Raw genomic sequence first — 18,253 nt, forward strand, 5'->3', positions numbered from 1 at the left:
CCAACCATGGTTTTCATGAGTTTCAGATCAAGCATTTATACTATCTTTATTCTGTACTGGGATAAAATCCATCATCCTGAGGAAAACTGGAAAAAAAAAACTGTGTCCAGCATATCAATGCTTCAGAAATAATTATACAAAATAGATATCATGGTTATTTCAAGTATAACATGTAAAATTATTTCATAAACTATTGGCAATAAATTCAAGACGTTATTATTCACAAGATACAGCTAGCTGATAAGCACATCAACAATGGACAGTTCTTGAAGATTTTAGTCTATTTTTGTTTGCTTCTATAAATATTATAATTTAGTTATGTCATCATAAATGAAAATAAATATCTGAATTTTACTACAAGGGAAGGAGAATATTATTAATATCCTTCAGAACAATTTAGTCTTTTATTAAAATGGAAAATGTATTTATTTACTAAGTATGAATCTAGCTCTTTTACTAATTCCCTATCACATGTTTCTCTGCATATACTGGTAAGCATGATCTATCTTTTTTATTTTATTTTTTAATATGATTTTTATTTTTTTGATTTTTATTGAACTTTACATTTATCTCTGCTCCCCTCCCTGCCTCTCCCCTTCTGCTTCAACCCTCCCCCAAGGTCCCCATGCTCCCAATTTACTCAGGAGATCCTGTCTTTTTCTACTTCCCATGTAGATTAGATCTATGTAAGTCTCTCCTTGTTTATTTTAAAGGTTATTGTTGACCATGGCTAAATATTTTTTAATTATCACTGATTGACTAGCATAACATTTTTTGTTTTGTTACGTTTTTTTTTTGTGTGTGTGTGTGTTATATAGAGACCTCCTTGTCTCATAAAGAGGAGGTCCAGTCCCTCTTCATTCCGAAGAACAACCTCAGTTAAAGAATCTAACTGGATTTCCAGACTGGAAGCAGAATTTTTAGATGACCCAAGTCTATGCTTCCGTGAGTACTGAGTTTTTAAAAAGTTTTTATTCCCCATAACTCGGGCTGAAGTTTCAACCACAGTGGAGTGCATGATTCTCACTCCCACCAATACGGGAATGGTGGTAGCTTGTGCTTGGCGTGGCCAGGAACTTAAATTGAGGTGGGCCTCATGGCCAGCCACCATTGCTGCCAGCATTGCCATAGCAACAGCAGCAGAAGCTGCCTGTGAGCCTACAGGAAGTTGTGGACCACGGAGGGAGGACTGGGGCAGGATCCTGCCATTGAGATGTTTCTCCAGTCAACAAAAGTGACAGAAATAGAGATGGACAGAGAGACACACAGCAAAGACAATCAGAGGTGGTCACTACACATTCATACACCTGAGCAGACCAGGGGAGTCTGGTGATATCTCACATGGATCCCAGACGCTGGATCAGCAGCACCTCTTTGTACTTTATTTATTTATTTATTTATCTCATTAAACTTGTTTTAATGGGTCTCAAAATTCTGTGACAGATTTTTGGTCAAGTTATTTCCATTAAAAAGTACTGATTTTGAAAACTAATAACTTAAAACTGCCACACACATAAAAATGGTCCACAAAACATTCTCCTTTCCTTCTGAAGGTTTTACGATGCATTGTTATCATTAACCAGTCTTTTACTATTAACTTAAATGGCCAATTGAGACAAACAGTTCTGAGACCGTTCTTCCACCACTGATTAAGCCTGGGGTGGCAGGTGTTAGGGATAATATTCATTTAGCCTTCTGAGCTTCCTGGGCAGACTTGGTGACCTTGCCAGCTCCAGCAGCCTTCTTGTCCACAGCTTTGATGACACCCACAGCAACTGTCTGCCTCATGTCACAAACAGGAAAATGACCCAGTTGAGGATAGTCAGAGAAGCTCTCAACACACATGGGCTTGCTAGGAACCATATCAACAATGGCTGCATCACCAGATTTCAAGAATTTAGGGCCATCTTCCGGCTTCTTGCCAGAACGACGATCAATCTTTTCTTTAAGCTCAGCAAACTTGCATGCTATGTGAGCTGTGTGACAATCTAGTACAGGAGCATAGCCAGCACTAATTTGGCCTGGGTGGTTTAGGATAATCACCTGAGCAATGAAGCCATCAGCTTCCATTGGTGGGTCATTTTTGCTGTCACCAGCAACATTGCCACATCTAACGACTTTGACAGACACGTTCTTCACATTGAAGCCCATGTTGTCCTCAGGAAGAGCTTCACTCAAAGCTTCATGGTGCATTTCTTTCTTTTTTTTTTTTTTTTTCTTCATGGTGCATTTCAACAGACTTTACTTCTGTTGTCACATTGACTGGAGCAAAGGTCACCACCATGCCAGGTTTTAAAACGTTGGTCTCCACTCGGCCCACAGGGACAGTCCCAATACCACCAATATTATAGACATCCTGGAGGGGCAGTCGCAGAGGCTTGTCAGTTGGACCAGTTGGTGGCAGGATACAATCCAAAGCTTCCAACGGATGGTCCCACTGGCACTACCATCTTTGCGAGTGACTTTCCATCCCTTAAACCAAGGCATATTAGCACTTGGCTCCAGCATGTTGTCACCATTCCAACCAGAAATTGGCACAAATGCTACTGTATCAGGGTTGTAGCCAATTCTCTTAATGTAGGTGCTGACTTCCTTAACAATTTCCTCATACCTCTTCTGGCTGTAGGGTGGCTCGGTGGAATCCATTTTGTTGACATCAACAATTAGCTGTTTCACACCCAGGGTGTAAGCCAGAAGTGCATGCTCACGGGTCTGCCCATTCTTGGAAATACCAGCTTTGAATTCCCCAACACCAGCAGCAACAATCAGGACAGCACAGTCAGCCTGTGATGTGCCTGTAGTCATGTTTTTGATGAAGTCTCTGGGTCCTGGGGCATCAATGATAGTCACATAGTACTTCGCTGGTCTCTAACTTCCACAGGGAGATGTCAATAGTGACACCACGCTCACGCTCAGCTTTCAGTTTGTCTAAGACCCAGGCATACTTGAAGGAGCCTTTTCCCATCTTGGCAGCCTCCTCAAACTTCTCGATGGTTCGTTTATCGATTCCACCACACTTGTAGATCAGGTGGCCGGTTGTAGTGGACTTGCCTGAATTGACGTGTCCAATGATGATGATGTTGCTGTGAGTCTTTTCCTTTCTCATTCTGGCTTTGATTTAGCAGTGGTTTTCACAAAACCTGCGTTCTGACGGCAAACCCATTGCGATAAAAGCCCCTTTGTACTTTAAACATAAGGCTCCTTACCCAGACTTACCTCTGCAGGTAACAGACCAGGTGATATCAGAATTTGTTTCCTATTGGAGTGGAGGTATCAGACTTCTCCAAACTTTAGGCAGCAGTTAATCAAAGGGAGTCATAGGGTCCTGGGAAGTCTTTCAGTTCTGCACCACCTAGGAGTTGCTTGACCTCTGCACTCTTGCCTGCTCTGAGGATCTGAGACCCCCCCCCCAAAAAAAAAGTGTCTCAAAGTCTAGTCTCTGGGGATATCGGTGGAGCCTCTAGAAATGTTGTGGGGTATCCACCAGAGAAGACTGCTCAGACACAGGTCTAAACCAATAGAAAGTCTTTATTAGCCGGCTGGTGACTACACTGATCCCAGTGTAGTTCTCAGTATTTCTAAGGCTGAGCTTTTTTTTTCTTTTTTCTTTTCTTTCTTTTTTTTTAAAAACATATCCTGAAATGACACATATCAATTAACAAGAAGAGTTAGCCAGAAGCAAAACTACAGACGCCAAAAAGCAAGGTTAGTGCATTTAGAGACTTTCCCAGAACTATGAACTGTGATGGATTGGGTGTTTGCTTTCATTATGGCAAGAGGTGCTGTCAGTGTGCTGAGTTTTATGGCATGAATGGTAATTCCATCATGGAGAAGGTTGTGCTAAGGTCTGGGGATCTACTAAGTCTGGGAGCATGTACCAACACCGAGCTTGCTGGTTCTGCCAAGCTTTGTCTCACCTTCTCACTGTGCAGGGGCACCAGTAATCCTGATGGGTCATAGTGGTGACTAAGAAGCTAGGGAGGTAACCCATTCTGGACACCCATAAAGTGTTTGAAGGAAGCAGCTGGTACCCTATGAGTAACCTTGGGCACTTAACCTGGCATATCATTTCCAGCCCCTGACTTCTCTGCAGCTCTGGAATGTCATGGAAGTCAGGCAGTAGTGGTGATAGTTAGCCTCAGCTGTGTGGCGGGTGGAAGTGGGAATAGGACGAATCCTGCCCTTCCCTTCTGTGTAACTGACACCGTCACCTATCAGCAGTCCTTTCTGGCTCTCCTTCCAGGTGTTGGCATCTATGTACAAACATTATCAATGTGGGTGAGAAAAGTGAGGGCTGGGGGAAGAGGCAGGGGTAGGTATCATTTTCTGAGTACAAAAGACCAGTCCTTTCCTTGGGGTCAAATGGTCATGTAAGAATAAGTAGGGAGTTGTGAATATCCAGGGGAGCCTACCGAGATCCCATTCCAGCCTGGAGATCTCATGGGGACAGTTTAGTTCAGAGTAAGACGATTTATTGCATGTTAGGACCCCAACAGGGCAGTGAGAGTTCGTCCTTCTTCTTAGCGGGAAAAAGCACAGAGCTGGTATGGGGATGGGGCTGTCATACCCCTGAAGACCCCACGTTCGCTGGGTTGGGGCTGTCCAGCAGGCACGGAGAAGCTAAAGCGCTGCAGGAGGCAAGTGAAGAAGAGGAAGAGCTCCATGCGGGCCAGGGGCTCCCCGAGGCAAGCTCTGCGGCCTGTAGGTGGGAGAGGGACTCAGTCAGACAAGGGCCTAGATTCACAATTTAGGGCATTCTAGGAAGGGGGAGGGAAGCCAGGTACCCCACAGGACCTGCTGAGAATGGCATGAAGGCCTCATGTTTCACAAAGCGGCCCTGGGCATCCAGGAAGTGCTCAGGATGGAAGTGGAGGGGCTTCTCCCAGACAGTCTCATCCTTCAGCACTGAGGACAGGTTGGTGATGAGGGTCGTCCCCTGGCAGGAAGCACATGGTGTGAACATGGACCGGGATGGGGACACTACGACCACATGTACAGTCTCTACCTCACATACTTAATTCTTTCATGTAACCTCAGTTCTAGAAGCATCTTAGCTTTGATACTAAGACAGGGATAAGTGACAAGTGACATAGGTATACATACTGTCACCTGTACTTGTAGGTAGTGACTGCTACAACCACCCTAGCTAATTTTAGCTTGCTCGATTTTCTAGCTGGGGTTCTGCTCTACACTTCTTGTTACTGTTCCACTTCTCATACTCACCAGGGGAGGTTGGTACTGTGCAGTTGAGAATGGATTGCCTTGATTCCAGTCCTTCTCAACTGGGTAACTCAGGCCGCTAGCTGACTGGTAACAATGACTGGACATTGGAGGGCCCCAGGTCTACCTTAGGAATAAGGAAGCCCTGCAGTTCAATGTCACGAGATGTCTTGTGAGGCGCTCCAAGTGGGAGGATGTCACCAAATCGCTGCACCTCATGAATGACAGCATTGGTGTAGGGCATGTGGGCCTGGTCTGCCATCTCTGGACACCGCGCCTGCCCTATGACTTCATCAATTTCCTTTTGGACATGGCCTGGAGAAACAGCATCCCCCTAGTTAAGGATCCCCAGGCATGCCCCTTGTCCTTCTACTACCTATGTGTTAAGGGCTGGGTCCATGGGAAAAAGATGACTGTCACCCTTGCTGGAGTCTGGGTCAAGTATCCCAGGTAAGCTTACGGGGTGTAGCTCACCCCTCTTTCTTCTTTCTTCCCAGCCCCAGCCAGACTCACTCTGTACTTCCGGGTGCAGGATCATGAGCAGCAGGGCCCAGGACAGTGTGATCGAAGTGGTCACCATCCCTGCCATGAACAGATCAGCCACCACCATACGCAGGTTCTCATCATTGAAGCTGCTCTCAGGTTTTCCTTTGGCCTGAGCCAGGCAGAAATAGTAGACTCAGTGGGGAGAGGAAGACCCTCAGTGGCCTCCCATTGTTGTCCCCAGGCAACCCAGGTGCTGAGTCACTTGGTGATACACAGGACATTAGCCCACAGCCCCAGCCCCATCTCTTGCCAATCACCTTCTCCACCTCAGCCAGGAAGGCATCAATCAGGTCTCGGGGTGGCTGGGTAGGGTCTCGGGTCATCTTGTGCTCAGTTAGCAGCTCATCCTGCAGGGCCATGAAGGCCTTTTTTCCAGAGAAGACCTTGTCAGGCAGCCCTGGGATGTTCAGTAGCACCGGGAACACATTCAGGAACTGTAAGCAACAGAGAGGGCCGATAGAGGGACCTGGGTGCTCCCTGTGCTGTGGTCTCCTAGAAGAGTCTTGGTTCCCAGCCTCCTCCACGATAGACTAGTAACATAGTCCCTCCAAGTGTGAGTCTCTAAACTTCCTGTTTGCCCTGAGCTTCCAGAAGGGCTATCATACTGTGAAAAATTGCAGACTTGTGTGCCTTCCACAGGTACTTCACCATTTCTAAGCACTTGGCCCCAGTCTATCCTCTCCCCTCCCATTGAAGTTTGTACAGCTCCTCCCAAATGCCCTCTCCCTGTCACTGCATGTTGATCATCTTCCTGAGAGGCCCCACTGTATGTAGTTATCTGGGTACCATGGCCAGGAAGCCCGATTCCTCGTCAATAGTATCTCTCAATAAGCTCAGAAGCCTGATGAAGCGTGGATCATCATACTCAAATCGGCATGCGTAGAGGAGGGATGCGATCACATTGCACACTGCTTTGTCCAATAGAGTGTTGGGGCTGAAAGGGCGTCCTGTGAGTGGAAATGCCGGTCAGGGTGTTTGCTGTCTATCCCCACCTGTACCCACCAATCCATCACCTACCATTATAGTTGGTGAAGGCAGCACAGAGGCATCTGGCCTCCTCGGTCACCCACTGCTCCAGTGACTTCTTGCCCAGGCCAAAGTGACGAAAGGTGGACACAGAGAAGCGCCTCTGCTGACGCCAGGCAGACCCATACTGTGCTTGGAGCACACCTGGAAGACCACACTTAGGCCTGAGAGCCTCGTCCTCTTTTCTACTCCTGTCCCACTTTATCACCACGTTAGTCTTTATCACTACTGTAGGATCCTCTGTCCATCCTGTGGCTGTCTGCTTTTGCTGTCTTTTCTCTTGCCTGTCCCTCCCAGACAGTTGGTCCCAAACTGTCTCTACTCCCCGAACCCTCTCTAGTTTCCATTTTCCCACCACGTTTGTCTTTTTCTGCATTTGCCTTGAGAACGCGGTCCAAAGCCCACGTGGTCATTTGTATGCAGTAGTGGCCGGTCAGCAGTGTCCTCGCTGTGTCTCACCAGTGCCTCGCGCAGGGCTGTCAGTCCATTTAGGACAACCACTGACTCAAAGGCCAGCTGTAGGCTGAACAGGTCCCCAAAGCGGCATCGCAGCTGTAGGCAAGGAGTTAGTGCATTACTGGCAAGCCTGGATCCCTGTGCTTAGCTGTACTGATAGAATATGGCAGGGCGGTCCAGTAGTGAGTCTCATAGAAGGATGAAATCTGGTATTATTTGTCTAAGGAGTCACCTACAACTCATTATCAGTCACTTCACCATGGATCTTGCTAGTGTCATGTATTTGCCGACTGATCCACTAGCATCCCCATGTCTAGATGCAGAAACTAAGACTCAGGGATGTTAGTAGGGAATCTGAGAATCTGAACTAGCAAAAGGATGGAAACAGTAGATGCACCTCTCTCAACTTTGATTTCCTTACAGAAACACTTGGTTAGGATCATGGCCTCTCCTACATTCTCAAAACATTTCCCTCTGGTAGAATGAAAGGAATGTGAATCCTATATAACTTGATTTTCCTTTTATTTTTACTGTGTGTTCATGCTTGTGGGAGTGTGTGCGTGCGTGTGTGTGCATATTTGAACCAAGGTCTCAGTATGTAGCCAGTGCTGTGTAAAAACTGGCTATGTGGGCCACGCTGGTGTCGAACTCACAGAGATTTGCTTGTCTTTGTCTCCTCTGAGTGCTGGGATTAAAGATCTGTACCACTGTATTTGGCTTTTTTTACGTTTAAAGATTGTAGAGTTTCATTTTGTATTATGGGCTAGCCTGGAACTCAATATGATAGACCAGGCTTGCTTAGAATGCAAATAAATATGACTGCCCCTGCCTCCCAAGTACTGCGATTAGAGGCATGCCTCACCTGGCTCTCAAGTTTTGGTTTCTTAGGTAGTTTCATTAAGGTGGCCTGGAATTTATAACCCACCTGCCTTAGTCTCCCAATTTCAGGCATGTTGAATTTGGGATGCAGCCCCAGCACCATCACTACCCACTATATTCCGTCATGTTAACTAGATCTCAGACTGACTCTCAGGTCCCATCCCACCTCCTGGCTGTTGACTTTGGGAAGTTTGGCGTGTCCTCAGGTCCTGTACCACTCTCCACAAGGGAAGGAAGCCTCTTTACTTGCTTTGTCCTGGGCACCAGCTCCTGCGCGGCATGTAGTTGCACTACCACCCCTGTGTTCTGATGACCTCTCCTGACCTCCAACAATTCCCTTACCTTTTGGAAGCCCGCTGGCATATTCTGGAAGTCCACCTGCAGCAGGTTCCCAAGCACAGGCAATGACATAGGGCCTGGTGGATAGCGGGCAGTCCAGCGGTGGCGCCGCTGCATTAGGTCCACCAGAAGCAGGAAGATGGCGAAGAATATGGCCACGGACCACAGCTCTGCCCCAGTCAGCAGCCCCATGCCTGCCCCTATGCTCTCTGCAAACACTTCTTGGTCCTCACTCCAGCCCCTAGGACCAGGAAAAACAGTATTATCACACCCTCGGCACTCCCCTGACCTGGGCTGGTCATTTAGAAAGGGGCCAATGCTGCCCTTTGTCCTCTGCTTTATAGCCAAGCTGCTGTGTTTGTTATCAGTCCAGAGTGCAAGGCAGGGCAAGGCAGGCCAGGAGCAATGGTAACCTTAGAGGAACCTGTCCTCTAGGTCCTCAAGAGCTTATGCAGGGGACGGGGACAGAAATCTGGGGAAACCATGTAAGCTTAGGATGCTGCTTGTGCTTATCTGGGTAGTGGGACTTCATGGGCAGGTCTCCCCCTGCTCAGGCTCTCGGTTAAGAGGAGGTACACAGACAACAGAACTTAGAGAGACTTGGAGTGTTGCCTCAGTCTGGAGTGGGACTTTCCTGGAGGCTTCATTGGAGGACTTGGTTGGCAGGGGGTGAGCAGCTTGAATGGCACAGCAGGACACTTGGCTGTGGGGCTAAGTGCCTGGTATGAACTATGCCGGTGAGTGGGGGCACTGGGAGGAGGGCAATAGCTGATCACTGATATCAGAGGTGCAGGAAGGTGGCCAAGGTCAGGCTACAGAAAGCTTCCCTGACCAGCAGCCCACCCCATGAATGCCAGGGCACCCACGCAGCCTTCCACAGTTCAGATTCCTGGCGCAGGTAGGACGCTTACACATCCTGGGCATTTGAACATCTGGGGCTTTATCCTTCTAAAGGAGCAGAGATGCCCTTTGTCCTCGCTTTGAGTCAAGCTGCTACATTGTCTGTGTAGCCAGAAGAAGCAGGCAGAGTAGGAGGACAGAGGAAGGGGCGGGTACATAGGCTGTTAACTTTCTTTCCCTCTCTAGGTACTTCCAAGGACTGGAACCACCCCCTGCCCCCAGGCACCCTTTACAAACTCTAGTCTACAACATCTCTAGTCACTTCTGGAGGGACAGTGCCACTCCTGTCTCTAACTGCCATTAGAAACCAGATGCTAATGCTTTTGATGGCCCTCGCCATTGTGAGTTGCTTCTTTCTTGCTTCCAGATTTCTGCTAGTTGATAACTGTGTTAAAAGTGTACAGAAATTGTTCGGCTGGAAGCTGTCCTAGGAGTTTTTATTAGTTAACTTTTCTCAAATCTGTAAGGAAATACCTGCCATGAGCCAACAGGGCACCTGGGGACTGTTTTGGTTTACAATGTGAGGGCACAGTCCATCATGATGGGAAACACCTGGGGGTGGGGCATCTCAAAGCTGTGGTGGCAGGAGCAGGAGACAGCCAGCCTCCAACAGTCAGTCAGCAGAAGGAGATCAATACGGATGCCCAGCTCACTTCCTCCTTTCTCCCTTTTTATTTAATCTGTGGTTCCAGCCCTTGGGATGGTACCACCAACATCCAGGTAGATCTTTTTTTGCCTTAGTTAAAGCTCACTGGAAACTCCTTACAGAAACACTCAGGTACATCCTAAGAGATAAATGAGGCCAAGCTGAAAATTTAAATTCAGTACCACAGAGTTCCTTAAAATTTCTTATATACATGGTAAAGATGGCACACTCCTGGTTTCTGTCTCACCCTCCTGACCCAAGACGGAGGCCTCGGAGCTTGAGACAAGCATGGCAGGTTTTTTCTTCTGGATAGTAGCGCCTCCCTGCACCAGTCGACAACTTTAAGACTGGGCCAGAAAACATGAAACATTTTGTTGGGGTGTAGCATGAATAATAAAAACCCAGAGACAGATATTGGGGTTCAGGCTGATGATCAGAAAAGCAAAGCAGTCAAGCCTCTAGAGAAGTCTTGCCTCTACCAAGGCTGGGTGACTGCAGAGAGCTGAGCCTCTACCTCTTCCTGTTTGATATTCCCCTTTAGTGCTGGGATTAAAACCCTGATTCCCTAGTACTGGAATTAGAGGAGTGAGCCATCACCACCTGGATCTGTTTCTGCATTGATCTTGTGAAGCCCAGGGTGGCCTTGAACTCAACAGAGATCCATCTGCCTCTGTCTCTCAAATCCGTGTTTGACACCACAGCCTGTCCTCTGGTAGCTTAGTTTTACCTTCTGATCTTCGGGCAAGCTTTATTTATTAAAACATATATAAAATATCACTATATTGGGGTGGACTTTCAGGTGGTGTGGCTGCTTTTAACTCTTCCCTGTTCCTTATAAGTAATCCCTCACCCCATATGCCTCTTAGTAACTCCAGTAAAAAACCATTAGTTTATCACACTGTGGTGGTGTGACTTTGGTCTGTTGTGCATCCCACTTCTGGGCTGAACAGAATATGTGTGTGTGTGTGTGTGTGTGTGTGTGTGTGTGTGTGTGTGTGTGTTGTATTTCCCCAGGAAAAGTCTGTTATTCAACAGCTCTTCAGGAGGAATGCCAGAAAATTGTAGATCCAGGGCAATGGCCACTGATGGTATAGGGAATTAGAAGATCATGATTAAGGACTTGCCTCCCAGCCAGAGCTTCAGTGCATGGATGTGCATGACATTATTCAGAGCCAATTTCTCAGAAGAGTCAAGGAGCACAGGTACTATGAACTGGGCCAGTGGACAAGCACCGTAGCTTGGTTGGGCTCCTGTGTGGTGTCTCCCCATCCCACAGGTCCTGTTTCAGTCTGCCACATGCTACTCATCGAATTGGATGGCCAAAAGCCAGGCCAGACAGCTTTCATCCCTGTAAAGCTTGAATAGTTGGCAATTGCTAGTAATTGCACACTGTAGAGAAAGCTCCCAGGCCTTCTATCTCACTTAATCATCAAAATTTAAAGAAAAAAATTCTGCAATTTTCCTAGTGACCCAGACCCATCACTGTCTACTCCAGCCCCACTAGAATGAAGATCATATTTCTTTGTACCATCTGCACAAGCTTGCAAGTCAGTAAGTTGGACATTAGCTTCCTGTTCTACTCCTAACCTAAAAAGCTCAGAGCCCCTAGGGCAGATTATGGCTGTCTGAAACCAAGATACTTTCCATTGGCCTTTTATGAAAATGCCTTTGTTTGTGGGCAAAGATCCAAACAGGAAGAAAACATCCTTTGTTGAATTACAATCAACCTCGCTGAGTAGAAATCATAGCGCCAAGGGAGAGTGCAAAAGTTTCCCTCTCTGTCCTCCCCGCACCCTCTCTGTTGTTTCCGGACCACCGCATTATTTGACAACCTTGAGGAAGTCACTTAGGAGCTCTGGCTGCTTCCCTAGCTGTGAGAACCATGTCTGTGTTGTTGTCTCCCTGGATGACAAGTAAGAATGTCCAATTAGGTACAAAGCACATACACACTAGACACAATCCTGTCTGTCCCTGCAAACGGTGAGGCTGTTGTTCTTTATTCACTAAGCCCCCTGAAATAATAACAGTCAAGATGACCCCTGCACTCTAACCTAGCTATATCACCTGTCCTGGTCTTTCTCTTTGAAGGAAAAATTCAAGCATAGGAATTAGATTCGGATTAGAGGGGATTAGCATTTATTGAAAACATTACTTCACACACAGAATTTTTACCCAACAGACATGATGCCTCCTTAAGTAGCAATGCTGTACCACCCAACAGGTGGACCAAACAGAAGGCTTATAGCACCCACAGATTAGGAACGCCATGATAGTCACATGAAATGTGTTTGGGAAGATGATCCAATATTGCCAAAATGCATCATAACTGCTTTCATGAAAAGGGTCAGGATGCCATTGGCCATTTCTGCCATGTTGCATGGTCTCCCATTGCTGTTGCTATGTCTGGAGCCAAGGGAAAATGGATACAACACACCCAGCAGACACAGGTCTTTGCCTGGCTAAATGTCATTTTTCCTCTACCACAGATGTGACCAGCAAGGCTCTGGGAAGGCACCTGCTGCAAAATGACAGAGTGGGACCTCCTGTGTGATCTGTCAACGCTGACTCTAGGCAGTATGATCCTGGGATCCTCCTTTAAAAACCCTAGAGTGTTGCCTGATGTTACGGAGCAGGACAGACAGTGACAAGACCCAGCAGGGCACAGGCTCAGGAGTGGGGTGAGCATCTTTCCTGAAGAGGCAGCTCTGCTGGAGGAGAGGGGTATGGGCCTCCTTCTACGGTGCAGCACTTTATTCCAGTCCCCCCGGAAAGAGACTGCTTAAGGGAGAACTCTGACGGGGCAGACAGAGAGACAGAGCTTGTGTGGTGTCCTAGAAACTGGAGCACTTCCATTTCACTAGTCTGTTTCTGAGTATTCTTGTGGGGGTCCAAGGCCTTTTCCAGCAAACCGCCGAACAGGTCCTCTTCTCCCCACAGTAGGACTACAGTCTTCCATTGAGCACCCCTGAGTGCTGCCTTCTCAAAGGCCCATCTACGTTCAGGACATAGGCAGCAGAATAAATGTCAGGACAGTATCTGTCACATCCCCCAAACTGTATCCTCTATGTGTAAAAAGACAGCCTGTCCTTTGAACAGCATTTCTGACAGTGGAGACAAATTTCACAGGGTACGTCTCTTCTCTCCCTCTCAGACAGCTGGATAGGGTGAGGGGTTTGTAGCTGAGCAAGGAAGGATTGGACCCAGTGCTCTCAAAGCCATAACCTCTAATTCATCACCAGCAAGGACTTGTCAGCTGTGCCCTAGAGCTTAGAAGTCACGCATGTAACCAGCAGGTTCACTATGGGCGAGAGAACAGTATAAAGGCTTAACAGAGCACAGGCCAATGGCCACTGCAGTCACTGCCATCACGGTCAGCTGAGGCTTTGGAAAACATTCCATTCAGTCCCTCATGAAACATTTTGTTCCCTAAGAATTATCCCAAAACGTTCTGTTCTTTGAAGCATTATTTGTACACTCCATGTCTGTCTTTAGGATCAAGCTGAATGGTGGGCAGCTGCTTTTATATCCTCGGAGCCCCAGTGCAACTCTTTCCAGATGCCGTGGGAACAGCCCCACAGAAAAAAACCAAAATCTCCAATCCCTTTCATCCTCAGACCAGGAGATAACAATGTTAAAGTACAACAGGATATTAATTGTGCATTCTAGTTGGTGGTCCATGATCGTTTCCTGTAAATTCCTTGTATGCTTAGTGTAGAATTTCTTGTTTCTGTTTCCTTTTTCTTGTTTGTTTTGAGAGAGGATCTCACTATGTAGTTCTGGCTGTCGTGGATCTCACATGCAGACATGAAGGCCAGGCTGTCCTGGAACTCACATGTAGACATGTAGACCAGGCTGTCCTAGAACTCAGAGTTTTTCCTGCTCCTGCCACCTGACTGCTGGGATTTTGGCTCAGTGTAGATTTCTTTTAGTGTTTCCTAATTAAATGTTAATGGGTCCTCTAAGATGGCCAGTCACTGACAACAACATTGCAGGGGCAAATGGTACAAGCAGGGCTGGCAAGGGCCCACTCACCAGCTCCTTCTTCCCTTCCCGACCTTCAGTGAACCCCAAAGGACAAGAAGCAGGGTCTTTGGAGAGAAGTCTGGTTTGCTTAGGTACTTCCTGTGTTCACAAGAACCAGAATACACTCCAAAGGGAAAGTTATGCGAAGGGCCAGGGTAGGGTCTTCACCCTGCTCACTTCAGAGCAAGGTCCTCAGCCCTGAAGCCTGGCTATTCCCTGTTCCAGGACCCCGTGATTTCTGGGGTGAGTCCCAGGAACCTGCTCTTTATCAGACCCAGGGTGGTTCTGGCATCTTAGCCTTAGCCTGGGACAACTTACTTCATCCACCCTCAAGAAACTAGAAGCCCTGGGGTTTCCCCCTCAGCCCACTCTAACAAGGAAAAGTACCCCGCCCAAAGGGGAGGGACTGCCACGCCCTAGTGCCAAGGTCACCCCAGTTTAGGGGTTGGGGGGGGTGTCTGTCTCTCACCTCTTCCGCAGCGGAGGGGCAGACTCAAGCCCAGCCTTGACAGTAGCAGTTCTGAAGCCTGGCAGAGAGGCAAGTGGTTTCTGGAGCCCCGGAGGAACTGGGTGGAGCTCCGAGGAACAAGAGTTCTGAGGAGGGTTGTTGTGAGGAGCACTCTGAAGAGGAGGTCACTGGGGGAGGAAGTGGTGACGCTCTGAGGAGGAGGTGACTTTTAGGAGAAGAGAATCCACTCCTGGGAGGTGGGAATGCTCGGAGGAGGAGGAGCCACTCTGGGGAGGTGGGGGGAGGGGACGACGCTCTGAGGAGGAGGAGCCACTCCAAGGAAGTGGCGGAAGCTCTGAGTTGGAGGGGGAGGAGTTCTAAAGATGCCTTCCTGGGAAGGGGATCCCAAATGAGGAGGAGCTTTGAGAAAGAGACCTTAGCCCTGACAGGTCTAATGTCAGAGCCTTGCAGTCTCTCCAAGCACCCGGAGATCACTTAAGACTAACAGCTTGTGCTCCCAGAGGGGTCCGGGTTTACAGTGGGCCACAGATGGTTTTTGGGGACACCATGATGAGATTAACAGTTAATTTCCCGTCAGAGACGATGGAGACCAGGAGATACAGGAAAACACATGCAAACCCTGAAGAATGTCATCCAGTTTTGTCAAGAAAAATTATCCTTCTGAATTTAGTAGAAAGCAAGACATTTCCAGATAAAAGCTGAAGGGAATTGGTATCAGTGGACTTGCCTTACAAGGCATGGTAGAGGGAGTTCTCCAGGCTGTAATGAAATGATGCCAAAGGTTAGCTCAAAGCCCCAGAAGAAATGAACACAGGGCAGGGTAATAACCCCGGAAACAAAAGTGTCAGTGTGCTTCGGGGCTGTAATTCCTTTTTTTTTTTTTCTGTATGTTATTCCTGTATGGCTGCAAACACTAATGCATAAAGCAATAATTACAAATCTGTGCTTAAAGTATAAATGTGCAATCTGTGGCAATGATAGTATACTGTTAGAGGGACCAAGATGATTGTATACTACAGAAAGGAAATTGATACTCAAACAAGGCTTTTATAAGTTTAAGGTGTTGATTCCCATCTGGATGCTCACTGACCAGCTGTCCTCAAAAGGTGGAAGATGAGAACCATATCCCAGAAGTTATCCTCTGACCTCTGTATTCGCTCAGGGGTGTGTCCTCCCCCATCCCATGCACACACCCTAATAGTGAGCATTAAATGATGGTGATTTAATCCCTAAGGCAAATGTACAAACATGAGAAGAGAATCAAAGAGGAACACTAAGAGTATCAACTAGTCCAAAAAGGCAAAGGTGGGGAGTTAAGGGGAGGATAGAAGGAATGCAGAGCTGAAAATACTAAGTGGAGTAGGTGAGTGTCCTTGCTTGCTTTCTGTTGCTGTGATATGAACACTTGGGCCAAAAGAGACTGGGGAGGAAAGGGATGATTTCAGATTCCACCTCCAGGTCACAGACCATCACTGAGGGAAGTCAGGGCAGAAGCTGGAGGAGAAACTATAGAGGATGCTGCATGCTAGCTGGTTCACAGGCTTGTCTTTAGCTAGTTTTCTAATCCAGCCCAGGATGTCCTACTCAGGAATGTAGCCACTGTGTTGGTTGGGCCTTCATATACCAATTAACAATTAAGGTGAGCACAAAGAAATGCCTGCAGGTCAATATGGCCTAGGATTCTCTCAATTGAGACTCCTTTCTCAGGTGACCCCAGACTGTGTCAAGTTGACAGCTAAAGCTGAACTAGCAAGGATTTCCTCTCAGTAATTATTTGAAGATTAATTGAAGTGTACCTGAGTTAAACCCTTTTATTGAAAGCAGAGACTGATAAGTCAGTTAAGAAATGAGATCCATGTGCATGCTGGTTTCAGAAGAGCCATGAGATAAAACGAAATAAAGAAGTTGAAACTGGAAACATCGAAAATTTGTTCAGTGCAAAAGGTAACCAAACCAAGGTGGCTGTATTGGAGTTTAATAGGTGATTAAAAGTTTATGGCGGGAAGAAGATACAGAAACTGCAAATGCACAGTCACACACCACATATTGATAATGTTAGTCAAGGACAGATGTTATAGACTCTTATATCCTATAGGCTTATCACACCAGGTGACCTGACAACCACCTTCGTTTCTGTAAACACTCTATAGTGTCTGCTCAAGGATGCAATGTGGAGATAATGCAGTTCTCAGACCAGTTGCATCCCAAAGTGACATCTGACTGTGTGTATGGAACAAGAGAGACCTAAGTAGGTGTTGTAAAAGGGAAAGTTCCAGAGGAGGAGATAGCTGTACAGTAATAGATGAGGGTTTGATACCTGACTGTCAACAGTGGATAGAAACACCACACAGAAGCTCCTTAAGGAAATTCAGGATTTGGACCAATTAATGCTGATCTGTGAATCAGCTGGCCCTAATAGACATGAGAGACACTCAGCCTCAGCATGTGCACATTTCCAAAAGCACAGGATCATTCTCCTGGATTGATTGCATATTAAGCTAGATCCACTTTCAATACCCTTTAAAAACTGGAGTCTTCTGGTTGGGCATGATAGCATATGCCTGAAATCCCAGCAGTAGGAAAGCTACAGCAGAGGTTTGCTGCAGGTTTGAGGCATTTCAGGCCAGCCTGGGTACATAGTGAGGCTCTGTCTTTAAAAAAGTCATTAATAGGATTTCTTGTTGCTGTTTTGCCAGCCTAGAAATCCATATATCAGTAGTGAAATAAAAACTAGACACACATGTGTAAATCAACAACAGCATTCTGTCAAACAACCAGAGAGTCACAGTGCAAATGAAATCAGACATTCACCCGAGATCAATGGAAACAACACAGTATACACACACACACACACACACACACACACACATAAACACACACACACACACACACACACACACAGAGAGAGAGAGAGAGAGAGAGAGAGAGAGAGAGAGAGAGAGAGAGAGCGCAAATTCTAAGGATGCTCAAGGAGATAATTGTAAACCTATGACCATAGCAGCATCATTCATAGTAGCTGAAGGAGGAAACACAGTGCCTACTGACAGCTGAGTGGATTAAAAAGAAAAAAATTTGTAATCTGAGACCCTCTAGGGCATGTTTATAACAGCTCCTAGAAACAAATCATAAATACATTTTTTTGTTGTTTTTGCTTTTCGAGACAGGGTTTCTCTGTAACTTGGAAGCCTCTCCTTGCTCTGTAGACCTGTCTGGCCTTTGAGATCCATCTTTTTCTGCCTCCTTAGTAAAGGGATTAAAGGCATGTGCCACCACTGCCGAGCAAAATACAGGTTTTTTTCCCTTAGTTTTTTTAAAGATGTAGTTTACTTTAATTTATATATACCTGTATGTGTTGGTGAGACATGTGTCTGTGTGTTTGCCACATGTGTGTGGGTTCCTAGTGTCCTGAGACCAGAGAAGGATGTTGGATCTCCTGGAGCTGAAGTTATAGGTCTAATGAGTCCCCAACATAGGTGTAGGGGATGGAACTCAGGTCCTCTGGAGAAGCAACAAGAGCTCTTAACCTTGAGCCATCTCCCCACGCCCTGTAGGATTTTTAAAATGTACATACAACTATGAGGTTTATTTTATAAGGCAGGTAAGTGAGAGATTAATGGTAATAACTAATGACAATTATAATTACAGTGGAATCCTTCTCTCAGATATCTCATTGCACCCACACAATACTACATGTGATGTTGCAGGTTGATGCAAGGATGATGAGCTGGAATGAGAATGTGGGCATTGTG

The 18,253-nt window shown here is 46.7% G+C and overlaps 1 protein-coding gene and 1 pseudogene across 2 annotated transcripts; both read right to left on the bottom strand.

The window, feature by feature from the left end:
- Positions 1 to 1,360: 1,360 nt before the first annotated feature.
- On the bottom strand, positions 1,361 to 3,362 carry LOC125407719 (elongation factor 1-alpha 1-like; annotated as a pseudogene).
- Positions 3,363 to 3,510: 148 nt separating this feature from the next.
- LOC125407440 (cytochrome P450 2D4-like) lies at positions 3,511 to 14,760 on the bottom strand. Of its 2 annotated transcripts, XM_087899114.1 has the most exons (10): positions 14,505 to 14,757; positions 8,470 to 8,707; positions 7,173 to 7,344; positions 6,784 to 6,936; positions 6,553 to 6,713; positions 6,024 to 6,200; positions 5,734 to 5,875; positions 5,348 to 5,535; positions 4,795 to 4,936; positions 3,511 to 4,699 (listed from the first exon to the last, which is right to left on the bottom strand). In XM_087899114.1, exons 2-10 carry the CDS (start codon positions 8,656 to 8,658, stop codon positions 4,521 to 4,523), a joined length of 1,503 nt encoding a protein of 500 aa, XP_087755240.1. In that variant the 5' UTR covers positions 8,659 to 8,707; positions 14,505 to 14,757; the 3' UTR covers positions 3,511 to 4,520. The 2 variants fall into 2 exon arrangements, 1 of the variants encoding a protein (XP_087755240.1); XR_015735661.1 differs by lacking the exon at positions 3,511 to 4,699 and having other exon boundaries at positions 4,806 to 4,936; positions 5,224 to 5,535; positions 14,505 to 14,760.
- Positions 14,761 to 18,253: the final 3,493 nt, after the last annotated feature.

The sequence above is a fragment of the Myodes glareolus genome, chromosome 19 (genome assembly GCF_982192425.1).
Source record: "Myodes glareolus chromosome 19, mMyoGla1.1, whole genome shotgun sequence".
Lineage (NCBI taxonomy): Eukaryota > Metazoa > Chordata > Mammalia > Rodentia > Cricetidae > Myodes > Myodes glareolus.

Bases quoted from the DNA above. Each gene is read 5' to 3' on its own strand.
- LOC125407440 (XM_087899114.1), bottom strand. From the start codon at position 8,658: ATGGGGCTGCTGACTGGGGCAGAGCTGTGGTCCGTGGCCATATTCTTC. The intron at 6,937-7,172 runs GCAAATGCAGAA...GTGGTCTTCCAG, and splicing joins CTTTGGACCGCGTTCTCAAG to GTGTGCTCCAAGCACAGTAT. The intron at 5,876-6,023 runs GTGATTGGCAAG...TGCCTGGCTCAG, and splicing joins TCCTGGCTGAGGTGGAGAAG to GCCAAAGGAAAACCTGAGAG.